We start from the raw sequence: 14062 nt of genomic DNA on the forward strand, positions 1-14062 counted from the left end.
AAGAAAGCAGAAAAAACTTGGAAGAACTTAGAAGAGAAAAAAGGAAATCCAAAATGTGTTGTAAATGACAGTACAACTGACATTCTTATACACAGAGAACTATATTACTTAATGATCACAGTCCTGTACCAGTCACATCATTTCTACATCCTGTATGTTTACATGTGTTCACTTTCTTTACTCTCTATCGTGGCATACACAGTCTCTATGAAATGGAGAAGTAATCAATCCCATTTGGCTATGTAACTTTATTTTTCTTCAAAACTGTGGTTTTGGTCACATATGTCACCATCATTAGAGTCATCAAATCAAGAGTGGCATCTCTGAAGTGAGTGTGAGTGTACATGTGTCAAACTTGGCAACTGTCATTCATTCTGTAGTACACAATTGTCACCAATATTACAGCCATCAAGAGTGGAATGTTTGTGCTTGTCAGTGTCCTGATCAGAATTTCCATCGCTATCAGTTTCTAAACTGGCATCTGTCACAGTTACCGTCATCAACACTGCCCTCACAGTCCAAGTAGAATTCCACTGCAGATTCATCATTACAAGTATAACTGTGAAAGATTATCTCACTGCAGTCATCTTCTCTGTACTGCTATCAGTCCTTATCATTTCCTGAAAGATATCAATGAAATGTAGTTTACATAAAAGCTACCTAAACACAGTACATGCAGCTTTATGAACGTAAAATTCAAAGTCTTCAAGCAGTAAATTATTGTTCTCCATTTCTTGAAGGAAGTCTTTTCATAAAAAAATTATTGTCAAAAAATTACATTAAAATGTGTCAATGTCACGTCATTCCATTACAATGAAGTGTGTATCCCTGACAGCCTATACAACACATTTGAGAACTGTGCTACAAATACTTTTGTAGAGAAATGGAAATATCTATTGAACTTACTTAAAATCCTATGAAAGGCTTAAAAGTAAAAGATTTTCACACTCACACATTATCTCATAATGCTTTAGTAATCAAACTGATAAACCAATCTAAAAATATCTTTTGCTATCCAGTTTTCTTTGAATAAGACCCATAAAAAAACAGAAAAACAATGTTGAAAGTGGCATAGAAATTTACAACTTTTAAAATAATTTCAGATTTCCAGCCAAAACTAATCCTGTGTTGTGCATTCAAGTAAATGGCATCATGCTTGTTTCTTGGATGATCACGATGTGAATGTGTAGGAAACACTGTATTTTTATACTATCATGTGGGTGACACCTGTTTGTTATATGACCTGTTCATATATGTAGGCAGGGTCTTAATCAGCGAGCAGTGATACTTCAATACACATCCTTCAGTTAGCATAGTTACACAAACCAACTTTGATTTGGCAATAAAATTATGAAAATATACATAAAATTATTTGCAGCTTGTATGGCTTGTTCTCAGTTCTATTGCACAGTTTTAATATTTTCAACTAATTACATCTAAAAAGTATTGTATGAACACACCATATTTGAGCAGTTTAATGAGTCATGATGGAAGCAGTATACAAATTTCAATGCTAACATATGAGTGTTTTAAATTATGATTTTTGACCAAAAATAAGAAAAAAGCCCTACTTAAAATGCCCCATATAAATCATTCATTATAATTTGAACATAGTCATTCATGTCTGAGCCAGTTTCTCACTGACCCCTATACTCAAACTTCTCCTCTTTTTTTTGCTGAAAACTATTTCTGCTGCAATCTTATCATAAAAAACACTAAAAATACCAGCTGGCTTAGCCTTCAGCAAATGTTGTTTTTGATCCTAAAAATAATTATTAACAATAATAATTTCTTATTTCTCAATGTTTCTTCAATGCTGATAGCTTATGAAATACAGGTACCCTACTCAGTTTAACACAACTTGTGTACAGTGGATGTTGACTTTTATTTTGAGGGGAGGGGGGTTGTTACTTGCACAGTGCCCTCTATGGGTAGAAGACTGTTTGCTGAAGGCTGCGGCATTTGGTATAGACTGTCAACACAATCATGTACAAGAAAGACTGAAAGTTCATTTTATACATTTCATAAAATATTCAAAATAAGTTAATTAAGCACCTGCAAACATCTAGAGTAAAAAGAGACTTTAGATTTCATTCCCACTATAAATGGTATAAATCTAAACATGGAATAGAATTATATATTAAGAACTAAAAACATCAGGAAGTGAAAGTGACAACAGCTGTACACTTTGTGGCTCTGACATTCTGATGGTTTTCATATCCTCTTGTTTCACGCCATAAAGCATACTTGGCTGCTTTTTGCCATACGCAAATTGCTATATTGATTTCGACAGTTGAATTAAATGTGGCCATAGTGTATTTGGAGTGTAAAGCTGAAAACTTGTCATTTATATATGTTCAACCTTTGACCCAAGTTTCCGTGTATTTCCAAACTTAACCATAGGAAACAGTGGAGTTGAATTCAAACTATGGTAGTGTATGGGCTTAGTGAACAGCCCATAAAACTGAATACAGAACAAAAATACTAAAAAAGTATGCCATGAATCAGCTACATAACTATTCTTCTATACAGATCATCTTTCTGTATTAATGTTTAACTTAAGTTTACATCAACTTCTTCGCTGTGATCAGAAAGACACCTTGAACAGCACTTTAGTCAAGTTTTGAATCAAGGTTTCATATAGGTGCATGGACTGCAATTTAGGGTCATATACTTACATACATACATTCATGCAAAAACATACATCCATACATCATGTTACAAATACAAACAAAATTTAGAATATGGGGTGTACAATGATTTTATAGATTTGTGCAATATCAAACTACTGTTCTTTTATTATTGTCTAACTAGCTACATTTACTCATAATGTAAATTAGTAAACACCATGGACATAAAATAGAGAAAAGCAATTAGTCTGTGGGCCGACCAAGTTTTTTGTGTCACTTTGTTGACATTGGTTTTCTGCTCAACTTAAGATCATACCGAAGGATTCAAATTGCTAAGCAACAGTTGCTAGGGGTAATTTCCAAAATCAATCAAAATGCTAAGTTTTCATGGTTTTCTTTGCATAATAATGATTTCTAGAACCATACAATTCCAAAAAATGCAGATTTGTCACTTGATTGATCCGTAATCACACGTATACAAATTTTCACAGCTCTATTTTAAAACGTTTCAGCTCCTACAAATTGCACAAAGTTTTCAAAAATTTCAGAATGTAACACATGAGATACCTGTTTAAAGACCCTAGCATGGATTAGGTTATCTGTTCAAGTACAAACGATTTTTGAACAGGAAAATATCTACTGTGTCATTTTGTGAAATTTTGAAGGGTTTTACCGCGATATCTCAAACGGTCTAGAATTTTCAGAAACGCATGCCCATCCATATTCTCATGTATGACTTCAATAATACTACCACAAGTCATCTAAATTGGTTAACAAGTGAGAGAGTTGAAAGATTTTAAGCATTTTCTACATACAAGAAGTCAAAAATCCATATGCAAGAAACTGGTCCAGGCATGTCTGAGTAATGGCTCTTGACATAAAAAATCAGAACACCAGATATGAACCAAAAATGTCCTCATGTTAGGTACAGAAGAAACTTCCTATAATTAGCTTGATATTGATAATGCTGAAATTAAACTCCTTTCTTGACTGGTAAATCTTCGTATGATCAACTTCTGCACCAAGTGTCATCAGATTTAGTGCAGTCATTCAGAATATAGATCTCTCATTACAAACATTGTTTCCCTATTCAGCCAATCTGGGTGCCACCCTAATCACACAAAGTCATTAAAGAAGTCACTAAATAATTTATAAACAGGATGTCACTTTTCAGTTTACACTACTGGCAGTGGAAGATCAATAAAATTTGATGCAGGATTTCTGGACGTATCACACTAATAAGGAAAAGTCATTAAATATGCAAATTAGAAATTAATTAACATGATACTGATAAATATCCTTATACACCGTTAAAGCAAGATGAGCTCAACATCTATACTAAGTTTCAACAAATCTGATGATGTCTCTTGATGTATCAACCTCATTATGAAAAATCATAAAATATGCAAATACGCAATTAATTGACATGATTATGATAAATGTCTTGGCATGCTACTACACCACTTTAACCCTTCTCCTGATAAACATCTGTACAGTTTCATAAAATTTGGTGCAATATTTCTGGACATAGCTCACCAATTAATAAAGTTCATTTTTTATGCAAATTAGCAAATAATTGACAAGATACTGCTAAATGTCGTTGTTTGCTATCAAAACACTTTGAGATGAACATCGGTACCAGGTTTCATCAAATTTGCTGTGGTATATCTAGATATATTTCCTTAATTACAGAAATTCATAAAATATGCAAATTAACAAATTCATTACATGATCCATACTAATACAGCTCTGGTATATCAGCATCTGTACCATGTTTCATCAACTTTGAGTGGGTATTTCTTGACATAGCACCCTAATTACAAAAATTCATCAAATATGCAAACTAGCTATTTATTGACATGATCCTGCCAAATGCCTTTGCACAAAGCTACAGCTCTGGTATGTATACATCTGTAAGAAGTTTCATTAAATTTGAGTCAGTTTTTATCAAAATATTGACAGAATTATGAAAATTAATAATTTATGCAAATTAGCAATCAGTTGGCCAAATACTGACAAAAGTCTATATGTGCTATTAGAGCTGTGTGTGATTAACATATGTACAAAGTTTCATTAAAGTTGGTGCAGTCTCTTAAGAAACAGAGCTCTTTTTCAAAAATCACTAATTATCCAAATTAGCACTAATTATTCATGCAACACCAAAAACAATGGACGTGCATATGTATGCCATTGTGTAATATCCTTGTACCAAGTTTGAAAGAAATTGGCTCAGACATGTTCGAGATATCCTCATGGACGGACGGATGGGTGGACAGAACCAAACCATAAGTCCCCCTGGACCTCATCCGGAGGACTAATTAGATGTTGTAACATACATGACTATTGGTTCTACGGCTTATTGTCCAATCAGAAAGCGAGTTATGTAAGAAACAACCATGGCCAAGGTCAACAACATTGTGTGTGTCATGTGTTGGACATACAAAATGAACTAATTCGACCATTTCTGAAGCATCCTGGGCCAAATTCATTGAATGCGTTGAGAAATGGAAGTCCCTTGATGGTTTAGAAAAAGAAGAAGTTGCTACGAACTTCAGTCCAGAATGACAAGACAACATTGGTTTTCACGTCAAGTGTTACAGACGTTTCTCAGACAAATGCCATATTGCTCAAGCTGAGACACGAATTGAAAAAGGTAGGCAAAGATTACCAGTAACACATGTAGTAGAAGATGAATGCATTGATAGCATTGATAAGGAAACTGAACCACCTGTAATGTTAACTTTAAGGTCAGCTACTGTTTCCACAGTGTTACTGGGGGTAAACGTAGAAGCGTGCATGTTTTACAACCAACAAGTTTGATATGCAGAAGTGTGAAACACATGTATGACAGGAAGACAGGTAAATGAACAGTAGAGAAACTGATGTCATACGAAACTGGTGAAAGTCTGGTAAAAGCTGCAGAGGTCAGGCAGGATGAGGAACTTTTGGTTCAAATCAGAGGTCAAGACTTACGTGTAGTCAGCATTGAAGTAAAATATCACAAGTCATGCTATAGAAATTACACTCGTTGCTTAGAGAAACCATATGAGAAGAAAAATGAAGCTGACAGTGATGTTATGTACACTCCATCATTCAAGATTGGTTGTATGGACGTCAATGAGAAAAGAATCTTTGATTGGGGTGAAGTCTTTAGAATGACATCATTGAAGAATCTGTTTATGAAAATCATAAGTGATACAGAACCTACAGAAACACTGCATTCAAAAAAAGACGTGAAAAAATATGGTGACAGGCTACAATTTATTCACCTCACTTTAATGAATGTGAATTGATGCTTGCTCAAAGACAAAGTAGTGCATCAACAAGCCATGTATTAAATAACAGCTGAGTCTGAAAGTGAGGATGAAATTGAGCAATGTGTGCAAGTTGAGTCAACAGCAAGCAGCAGCAGTGAAGTGTGTGATATTTTCCATGTTGCCATGCAGCTGCATGATGTCATCCAGAGTGCAGACTTTGTCAGCGAGTGGCCACCAAAAGCAGAAGATGTCACTTTGCAGCGATGCCAAGAAGTGGTGCTGGTGAATTTAATTTCCTCGCCTGGTGTATAGAAGCTTCTGCAGTCTATTGTTCAGAAAACTATGTCAAAGTCTCAAGCACAGAATAAATTCTTGTCAATTGGTCAAGTCCTAATCTACTTGTCTTCCAAAGGAAGGAAAGCTACACCAAAACATGTTGCTCTTGGAGAATGGCAGTTTGTCATACAACAGATTCATCGTCAATGTTAGGACTGTTGAATGGTTTGGGTCATTGTACATCACATTCACAGATTTTACAACATGACACCGCATTGGCTATTCAACAGCTGCAAGGAAATGGGATTCCACCAGGCTTTAAGGAAGGAGTGTTTACAACTCTTGTGTGGGACAACAATGACTTTGGAGAAGAAACATTAACAGGTAGATAGTTTGTAGGAGAAAGCTGCACAGGCCATTGTTGGTATCCATGTATTTTCAGGCTGTGACACAGTCAGTGCTTTCAGAGGAAAGGGTTAGAAGAAGCTGGTGAAAATAATGTTGAGTGAAGAGAGCCACATTGCAACATTTCTGCCATTGGGTATGGAGTTGGAAATCACAGATCAATTGCTGCAGTGAATTGAAAGATTTGTTTGTCAAGTGTATGACCAAAATCAATGTAACAACATCAATGGTGCGATATACAGCTGCTTTCAACTTGACCTGAATGACAGTCCCTCCATCCAAACAAGGACAGCTTGGTACAACACACAAAAGGGCAAATTACCAGGCTGCTGTTCACAGGCGATGTCTCCAAGATCTGCAAACACTCTACTGGATGGCTGTGTTCTGGTACCACTCTCACCATACAGTGGATGACTGTACCTCCAGCTCCAGATTCATTTCAGTGATGAAGTTCATCAAATGTAAATGCCAGAAATCATCCTGTGAGACCTCCAGATGTTCATGCCAAAGTGCATCAATGCTGTGTACAGAGCTCTGTGAGTGTGTATCTTGTGGAAACAAAGCTGAGGTGGAAGATGATAAAATAGCAGCTACTTCAAGCAATGAAAGCGATACTGAATAGACACTGTATGACAATAAACATACGTAGCTAACCTTTGTACAGCTTATGGCAATTTCAAATCTGCACTACCAGCAACTCCGAAATTTTCAGAAAAACAACCTTGACTGGTCAAATCGGCCATTCTGAATTTTACAAGTCAATATTCTGTTTTAACACCTGTTGATGACATTATTTCACCCAAATGGATTGATAATATCTTCGTCTTCTTGACAAAACACCTTAACTAAATCTCTATGAATGAACATGAGTTCATTTGTATATTTGGATATCACAGGAAACATTTTAGCTCAGAAGATTTGGGCACAAAAAACATGAATTTGAATATTTTTGCTCATATTCATTGAAATTTTTTCATCTTTAAACATAAATAATGTCCTATCATGTACAGTGTGTAGTTCTAAACATTTCCATATTTCAGAAAAGAACCATACACCCATAATATCATTTATGCATAATTTGGGGTAAAAAGTGGTAAAAGTGGAAGTTTTCTGTCACATTCTTGATTATAAGAAATAAAATTTCCATATCGCTCACTCATAAATTCAGTCTTTGATGTTTTATTGTGCAATGTGAGTGAAACAGAAGTTGTCTGTCACTGAAAGTCATTAGCATAATTTTGTGGGAAAACCTCAAAAAATGCCATTTTATGGCAAAATTTACTCTATGTGCTCATAATTGGTAAATGGCATATAACATTTTTATAGTTATAAACAGTTTCCTATGGTTTACTGGAAACTGTAATCTGTCCTTCAATTTTATACAGTAACTGTTCTTTTACATTTTGGGTGGAATTACCCAAAAATGAAACTTTTTATCATGCCGCACATTGAAAAGGTAATATTACCTTCCTAATTATATCTTGACACACTCATAATGTATCATTTTCACTTGAAATCAGTTTCAGCAAATGACCCATGACAACTTAATGCCATTTCTAAACACTTTTACAAGGCCTGGCTCACAGACTATACGAATGCAACGAACATCAACAATTAAACAAATTTGCAGAATATAACCAAAAAAAATTCTAATATTGGCTCATCAATTATGCAAATTAATAATAAGTGATACAATTCACAGGACAAAATGTGATGACACGGCAAAAGCTTTGGTAACATTTCCACGAAATTCAACCATATTACACTGAACTATTGTTGATAACTGCCTAATTACCTAAATTAATTAAATATGCAAATTATTAATTACATTAGAGATAAAATTCACTGGACCAAAGGCAATGACATTGCCATGACTTTAGAAAAAATTTCACAATATTGCAGCATATTACAGTGAACCATAATTGAGCTACAGCCTAATTACCTAAATTCATTAATTATGCAAATTGTTAATTATATTGGAGATAAAATTCACTGGACCAAGGGCAATGACACAGCAATGACTTCAGTGAAAATTCCGCAAAATTCTAGCATATTACACTGAACCATTATTGAGATACAGCCTAATTACCTAAATTCATTAATTATGCAAATAAGTCATTATCATAGAGATAAATTTCACTGGACCAAAGCAAATGACATAACCATTTCTTCAGTGAAAATTCCACAAAATTCTAGCATATTGCACTGAACCATTATTGAGATACAGCCTAATTACCTAAATTCATTAATTATGCAAATACATAATTACCACAGAGATAAAATTCACTGGACTAAATGCAATGACACGGCCATGGCCTAAGAAACAATTCCACAAAATTTCAGCATTTTACTCAAATCCATTATGGAGATAAAGCCTAATTACCTTAATTCATTAATTATGCAAATTACTTGATCAGAGCATTTTTAATTATTACCCAAAATCTTAAGAATGTCAAAACTATTGTCATTACTCAATTGAACAACTACTAGCATTTAAAAAGAGGTGAAAAAGTACAATTACCAGCCTGAACGATTTGTTTATCAGTGAAATATAATTAATTATGCAAATTAGTACAATTTTTACTGTTTTAATTTTTTTATTAATGAGATTTTTTCAAGAAATTGCCACCTTCATGTCAAAAAACCATGTTTCAATGGCAGTACTATTGTTTTATCAGCTGTTGACCTTTGACCTACATTTGCAAATTGTTACCTTACACCTAAAGGTACACCACTGTCCAACACTGTCAGGGTTTTATTGTCCAGAGATGGCAAGGAATCATCAGGAGAAGTCTTTTACCCATATGGATTGACAATAAACCAGAATGGACATGTACTTGTCTGTGACTCTGGCAGTGTGAAGACAGTAACAGCAGACACTGCACAGATTCTAACATCTGTCACAGTTCATGGCTTACCTCACAAGTTCAAACCATACGACACAGCAATGGCAGACAATGGTGACTATTACACAGCGGATAGATACAACCAATGCATTGTAGTGAGTGATGCAAAGAGTGAAGTGAAACAAATAATAGCAATGGGTAAACTGAAATACCCCACTGGTGTATTTGTTGATAAAGACAGAAATGTTTTCATAGCAGACTACGATGCAGACTGTGTAATCAAATGTAATGGAGATGGGGACATTATTTCAAGACGACAACTCAGTCAGCCCTTCTCTCTGACCATGAATAGCAAATATCAACTCATAGTGTCATGTCGTGGTGATGTAAAGTGTATCTATGTTTTGGACAGTAATCTTGAAATATTGAATCAATTTGGAAGTGATCACTTAGAGGATCCATGTGGAGTTACAGTTGACAATGCAGACAATATTTATGTGGCAGATAGTTGGAAGATAGTGAAATTTGATAGACAGGGTGAATACCAGGAAACTGTAACTGTAGATGGAATCCCTTACTACATTGCAGTGTTTACAGACGGTAGAATAGTTTATTCAGATGACAGTGATCTCACTGTCAAGGTCATTTACAAGTAAGAAATCTGAGAAGACAGTCAATGCAAATATTGCAGCTAACACAATTGTACAACTGAACAACCTACAAACACATCATCACCATGACTGACACAATTTTCCTGATTTTCTCATCAAAACTCAATATTTTCTCAGCCAAGTTTGGGTTAGAATTTCTCGTTATGATGTCAGGAAATGACTCCAAGTGGAATTGAAACCCTTGGATGAAATTTGTATTTTTTCAGAGTGAATTTTCTGTAAAATGTGAAGAAATTGTGATCCGCTTTGTTTTCATGCCATGAACAATGTCAATAATTTCATTTTTCTCAGAAACTATTCATAATTTCCTAGTCATGTTGGGGTTAGAATTTCTCATCTTGATGTAAGGAATCCAATAATGTATAAATTAAAGTCATGGTTGAAATTTTGTATTATTTTCAGAGTCAACTTTTTGTAAAATGTGAAGAAATTGTGATCAGGTTTGTTTTGATGCAATTGTTTTGACACAGAGAATACAAATAATTTCATTTTTCTGAGAAATGTTCATATTTTCCTGGCCATGTTGGGGTTAGAATTTTATGTCCTTGATGTGAAGAATTCAAAAATCATAAAATTTAAGACATCAGTTGAAAGTTTATAAATTTTTCAGAGTGATATTTTGAATACTGTAGAGAAATTGTGATAAGTTTAATGCAACTGTTTTGACATGTAGAAAATACAAATAATTTCATTTTTCTGAGAAATGTTCATATTTTCCTGGCCATGTTGGGGTTAGAATTTTACGTCTTGATGTAAATAATTCAAAAATCATAATATTAAAGTCATCAGTTGAAGTTATCATGTTTTTATAAAGAGATATTTTGATATTTCTGCAGAATGTCCAGTGTTGACATGACTTCCATTCAACATTCAATCAAATTTCAACATGCTTTCCAGATTTCTGAGTTAATGTCCTGATTTTACTGGTCATGTTTGGGTTAGAATTTCACATTTTGATGTTAACAATTCATTAAATGGAGATCAAAGTGATCGGTTGCAATTTTCATATTGTTTTACAGAATACCATTGTGAATTCTGTACAGCAGCATTGCAATGAGTTTTTATTCAAACACTGTAAACATTCATCAAAGCATCGCTGTGAAATCTTCTCATATTTGTTTGATTTCAAGAAAGAAACTCATCAGATCTTACCTGAACAATGTTCACACACTCTGAGACTCATCCTGGTCAGAATAATGCCTTCCGATTTCTTGTAACATCGTCAGATTTATAAAATTCCAGGAGTAAATCCACACATGACTTCAGCTGGCAACCTGTCAGCTGTTAATGTTTTGACTGAAGTCGAACGCTTTACTCATTAGATAGCTTCCACCGTAAAAGGTAGTCCCAGAAAAAATATCAAAGTACGAATTTGCAAACATAACACAGCTGGGTGTTATGTTATTGATTCAGAAACAGAAAATAGACCTCAGTACCTTTGTATTTTATTTTCGTTTTTGAAAAGGGTCTGTTTTTATGAGATGTACAACCGACCGACTCACGTTAGTGTAAAATTCTTACGCTAGTTCATTAGCTCATGATAGGTGGCGCTATTTCAATATCTGCTGTCAGGCTAGGCTGGTCAGGTTGGCTTTATGTCGGCTTCAGAGCAGAGGTACACGTAACATATTAGTATCTGTAATGGACTGTATTTCTTAGAGTTTGATAGTTTTTTATCGCAATTTAAAATATCGTGACAAGATTGTATATATTAAGACATTTAATTGGATTGTAGACGTTATGCTTTTTTTTCAATTTACTATTTCCCTGTACGCTTGCCAAGTAGACCTAAGCTTATTGTGTTGCACAGCTAGCTGTATTCATTGTTCTGATCACAGTATATGCATGCAGGATTGTCATTCAATGATGCATTCGAGAACTAAGATTTGTTATCATGTGTGTAGCCGAAACACCATAGCTGCATGATGATTAAATCAAGAAATATTGAAGACTTTGGTTATGTTTTGTTTACTCTATTTTTCTTGCCACTTAGCCGTATACCTAATGCCATTTTTACACTATTTCTTGTCACTCTATCATAGATATAGATATTTTCAGATTATGATGTTTTGTAGGATTAGTTTAAAAAACTCTACAAAGTATTCAGAATTGTCTCAATATAACGACTCTTTCCAAAAAAATAGTATGTTATTTCCGAATATTTTAATTTTTGGCTTGCATGTATTTTTCTGGGCTGTATTCTAAAGCCAGCGCTCTATGATTTCCTCGGCCAAGTTGCTATCGTAAATGATTTGATGAAGTGTTATCCATCGTGTTAAGACGTTTTTCAATCTCGCATTTTATTTTTCGGTGTATTGTACTTTTAATTATGGTAATACGTATGGTTTTCACCAACATCTTTTTGTGGTTTATATGTCTCACAAGTCAAACGCACTTTTCTTTCATAGTATTACTCGTGACTTAAGAATACGGTTAGGTATTTAAAAGCATTGAAAATGAAACCAACCGCTACATTCCGGCTATTGAACCACTCTTTTTGAGAGTGGGGATTTAGTCGAGCGGTTCTCTCTGTGGCCTCTCCGCTAGGCGACTGATGCCGTATGTTGTGGGTTCGAACCCGATTGAAAACTAGCCGTATTTTTATGATCGTCAGATATTTCAGAGCTATATCTTCTTTAAAACAATGTACTCTTGTAACTTTCTGGATTGAACTCGTTTAATTGTTTCTTAAAGAACAGAACGCGTACGTCGTATCAGATCAGCAATCGATACGCATAGAAACATTTTACTTGGTGTCAGTATTGATTGTTATCAAATTATTTTCTTCCTGTCAGGAGTTTCACGTTCATGGTGTTTTTTTACACAAGTTGTGCATTTTAGCAAACACATACAGTAGATTAATTTCTTGACTGAACTTCCCGATTAATCTGCATTTCAGAAAAAAAAAACTAAATGTGTCTCGCATTCCAAAAATAATTGATTTTCATGACATATTTCACATGACTGTAAAATGAATTTTAATGCTTACTGTGCACAGATTTGACAAGTCAGATGTTTGGTGTATGTCATTATCGATGGAAGTAGCCTACCTTTTGAGAACGCTATTTTATACACTAGGTGGATTGTTACTGTAAATTCCATAAGTAGCTCGTGGAGATTGGCTTGTTGAATTCCAATAAAGTAATAAAAGATTGAAACAAAAGTCAAATTTTGTCAATTTTCCTGTTGCTTGGTGTTCGTCATAATAAATATATGTCTTTGTGTCTTGTCTTTCTGTAAATGTCTACGTTGCCACAGTAACATTTCTTTCTTCAATCACAAAATAAAGACGGTCGTCATTCCAAAGGCTTTACGATTTTCTTACTAGGAAAGATATGTGAAAGTCGCATAAGTTGTTTCACAGACCCGTGTCAGGAAGAGCTGTTAAAAACTTATTAATTCATAAAAGCTGTATTTGGAAATTAGAGTCTACGTACTTATTGCGTAAGTTAAGCATATCTAAGTTATGTGAAATTATAAGGCCGTTTTCATGAGCCGTAAGTTGTGATGACAGAAGTAACAATATGAATGGTCGACGATCAAAAGTCTTTAATGATTATCGGGCAATTGAATTGTTCCCTAAGAAGGTCGGATTAACGTATCCATCATAAATGTGCCTCTGACTTGAGAGATGGGTGCATTTCTTTCAGTCACGGTCCCTCCATTGCGAAAAACGGACACTGTAATTAAGACGGTTTACTCTCTGCCAATAGATGAGAGGTTAAGGGGCTGCCGCTAAAACGTTTCCAAAATAACTTTAACCAAATTCGCGACTTTTTAAAATTCAAAATGATCCCCACAATCTTCATTGTATAAGTATGATGTATTTCCTAGACGCGTCGTGTTACAGTGGTAGTCGATGCGAAAAACGTATGCACGTTGATTGAGTGCGCCCTCATCGGTGAAGATAAATATATAAACTGTCAGTGAATCGAACTCGATCGATAAATACAATATACATCGATACATCGATGCAC

The 14062-nt window shown here is 34.6% G+C and overlaps 1 protein-coding gene across 1 annotated transcript in view; it reads left to right on the forward strand.

Moving 5' to 3' along the window:
• The window catches only part of LOC139126649 (uncharacterized), a 25720-nt gene extending 12484 nt beyond the window's left edge, over positions 1-13236 (forward strand). Inside the window, exon 8 of the mRNA XM_070692713.1 lies at positions 9295-13236. Within this exon, the coding sequence (XP_070548814.1) occupies positions 9295-10070 (776 nt within the window). The 3' untranslated portion in view covers positions 10071-13236. The remainder of the gene's footprint in view (positions 1-9294) is intronic.
• The last annotated feature ends 826 nt before the right edge of the window (positions 13237-14062 follow it).

This window comes from Ptychodera flava, unplaced genomic scaffold, assembly GCF_041260155.1.
Source record: "Ptychodera flava strain L36383 unplaced genomic scaffold, AS_Pfla_20210202 Scaffold_113__1_contigs__length_234537_pilon, whole genome shotgun sequence".
Lineage (NCBI taxonomy): Eukaryota > Metazoa > Hemichordata > Enteropneusta > Ptychoderidae > Ptychodera > Ptychodera flava.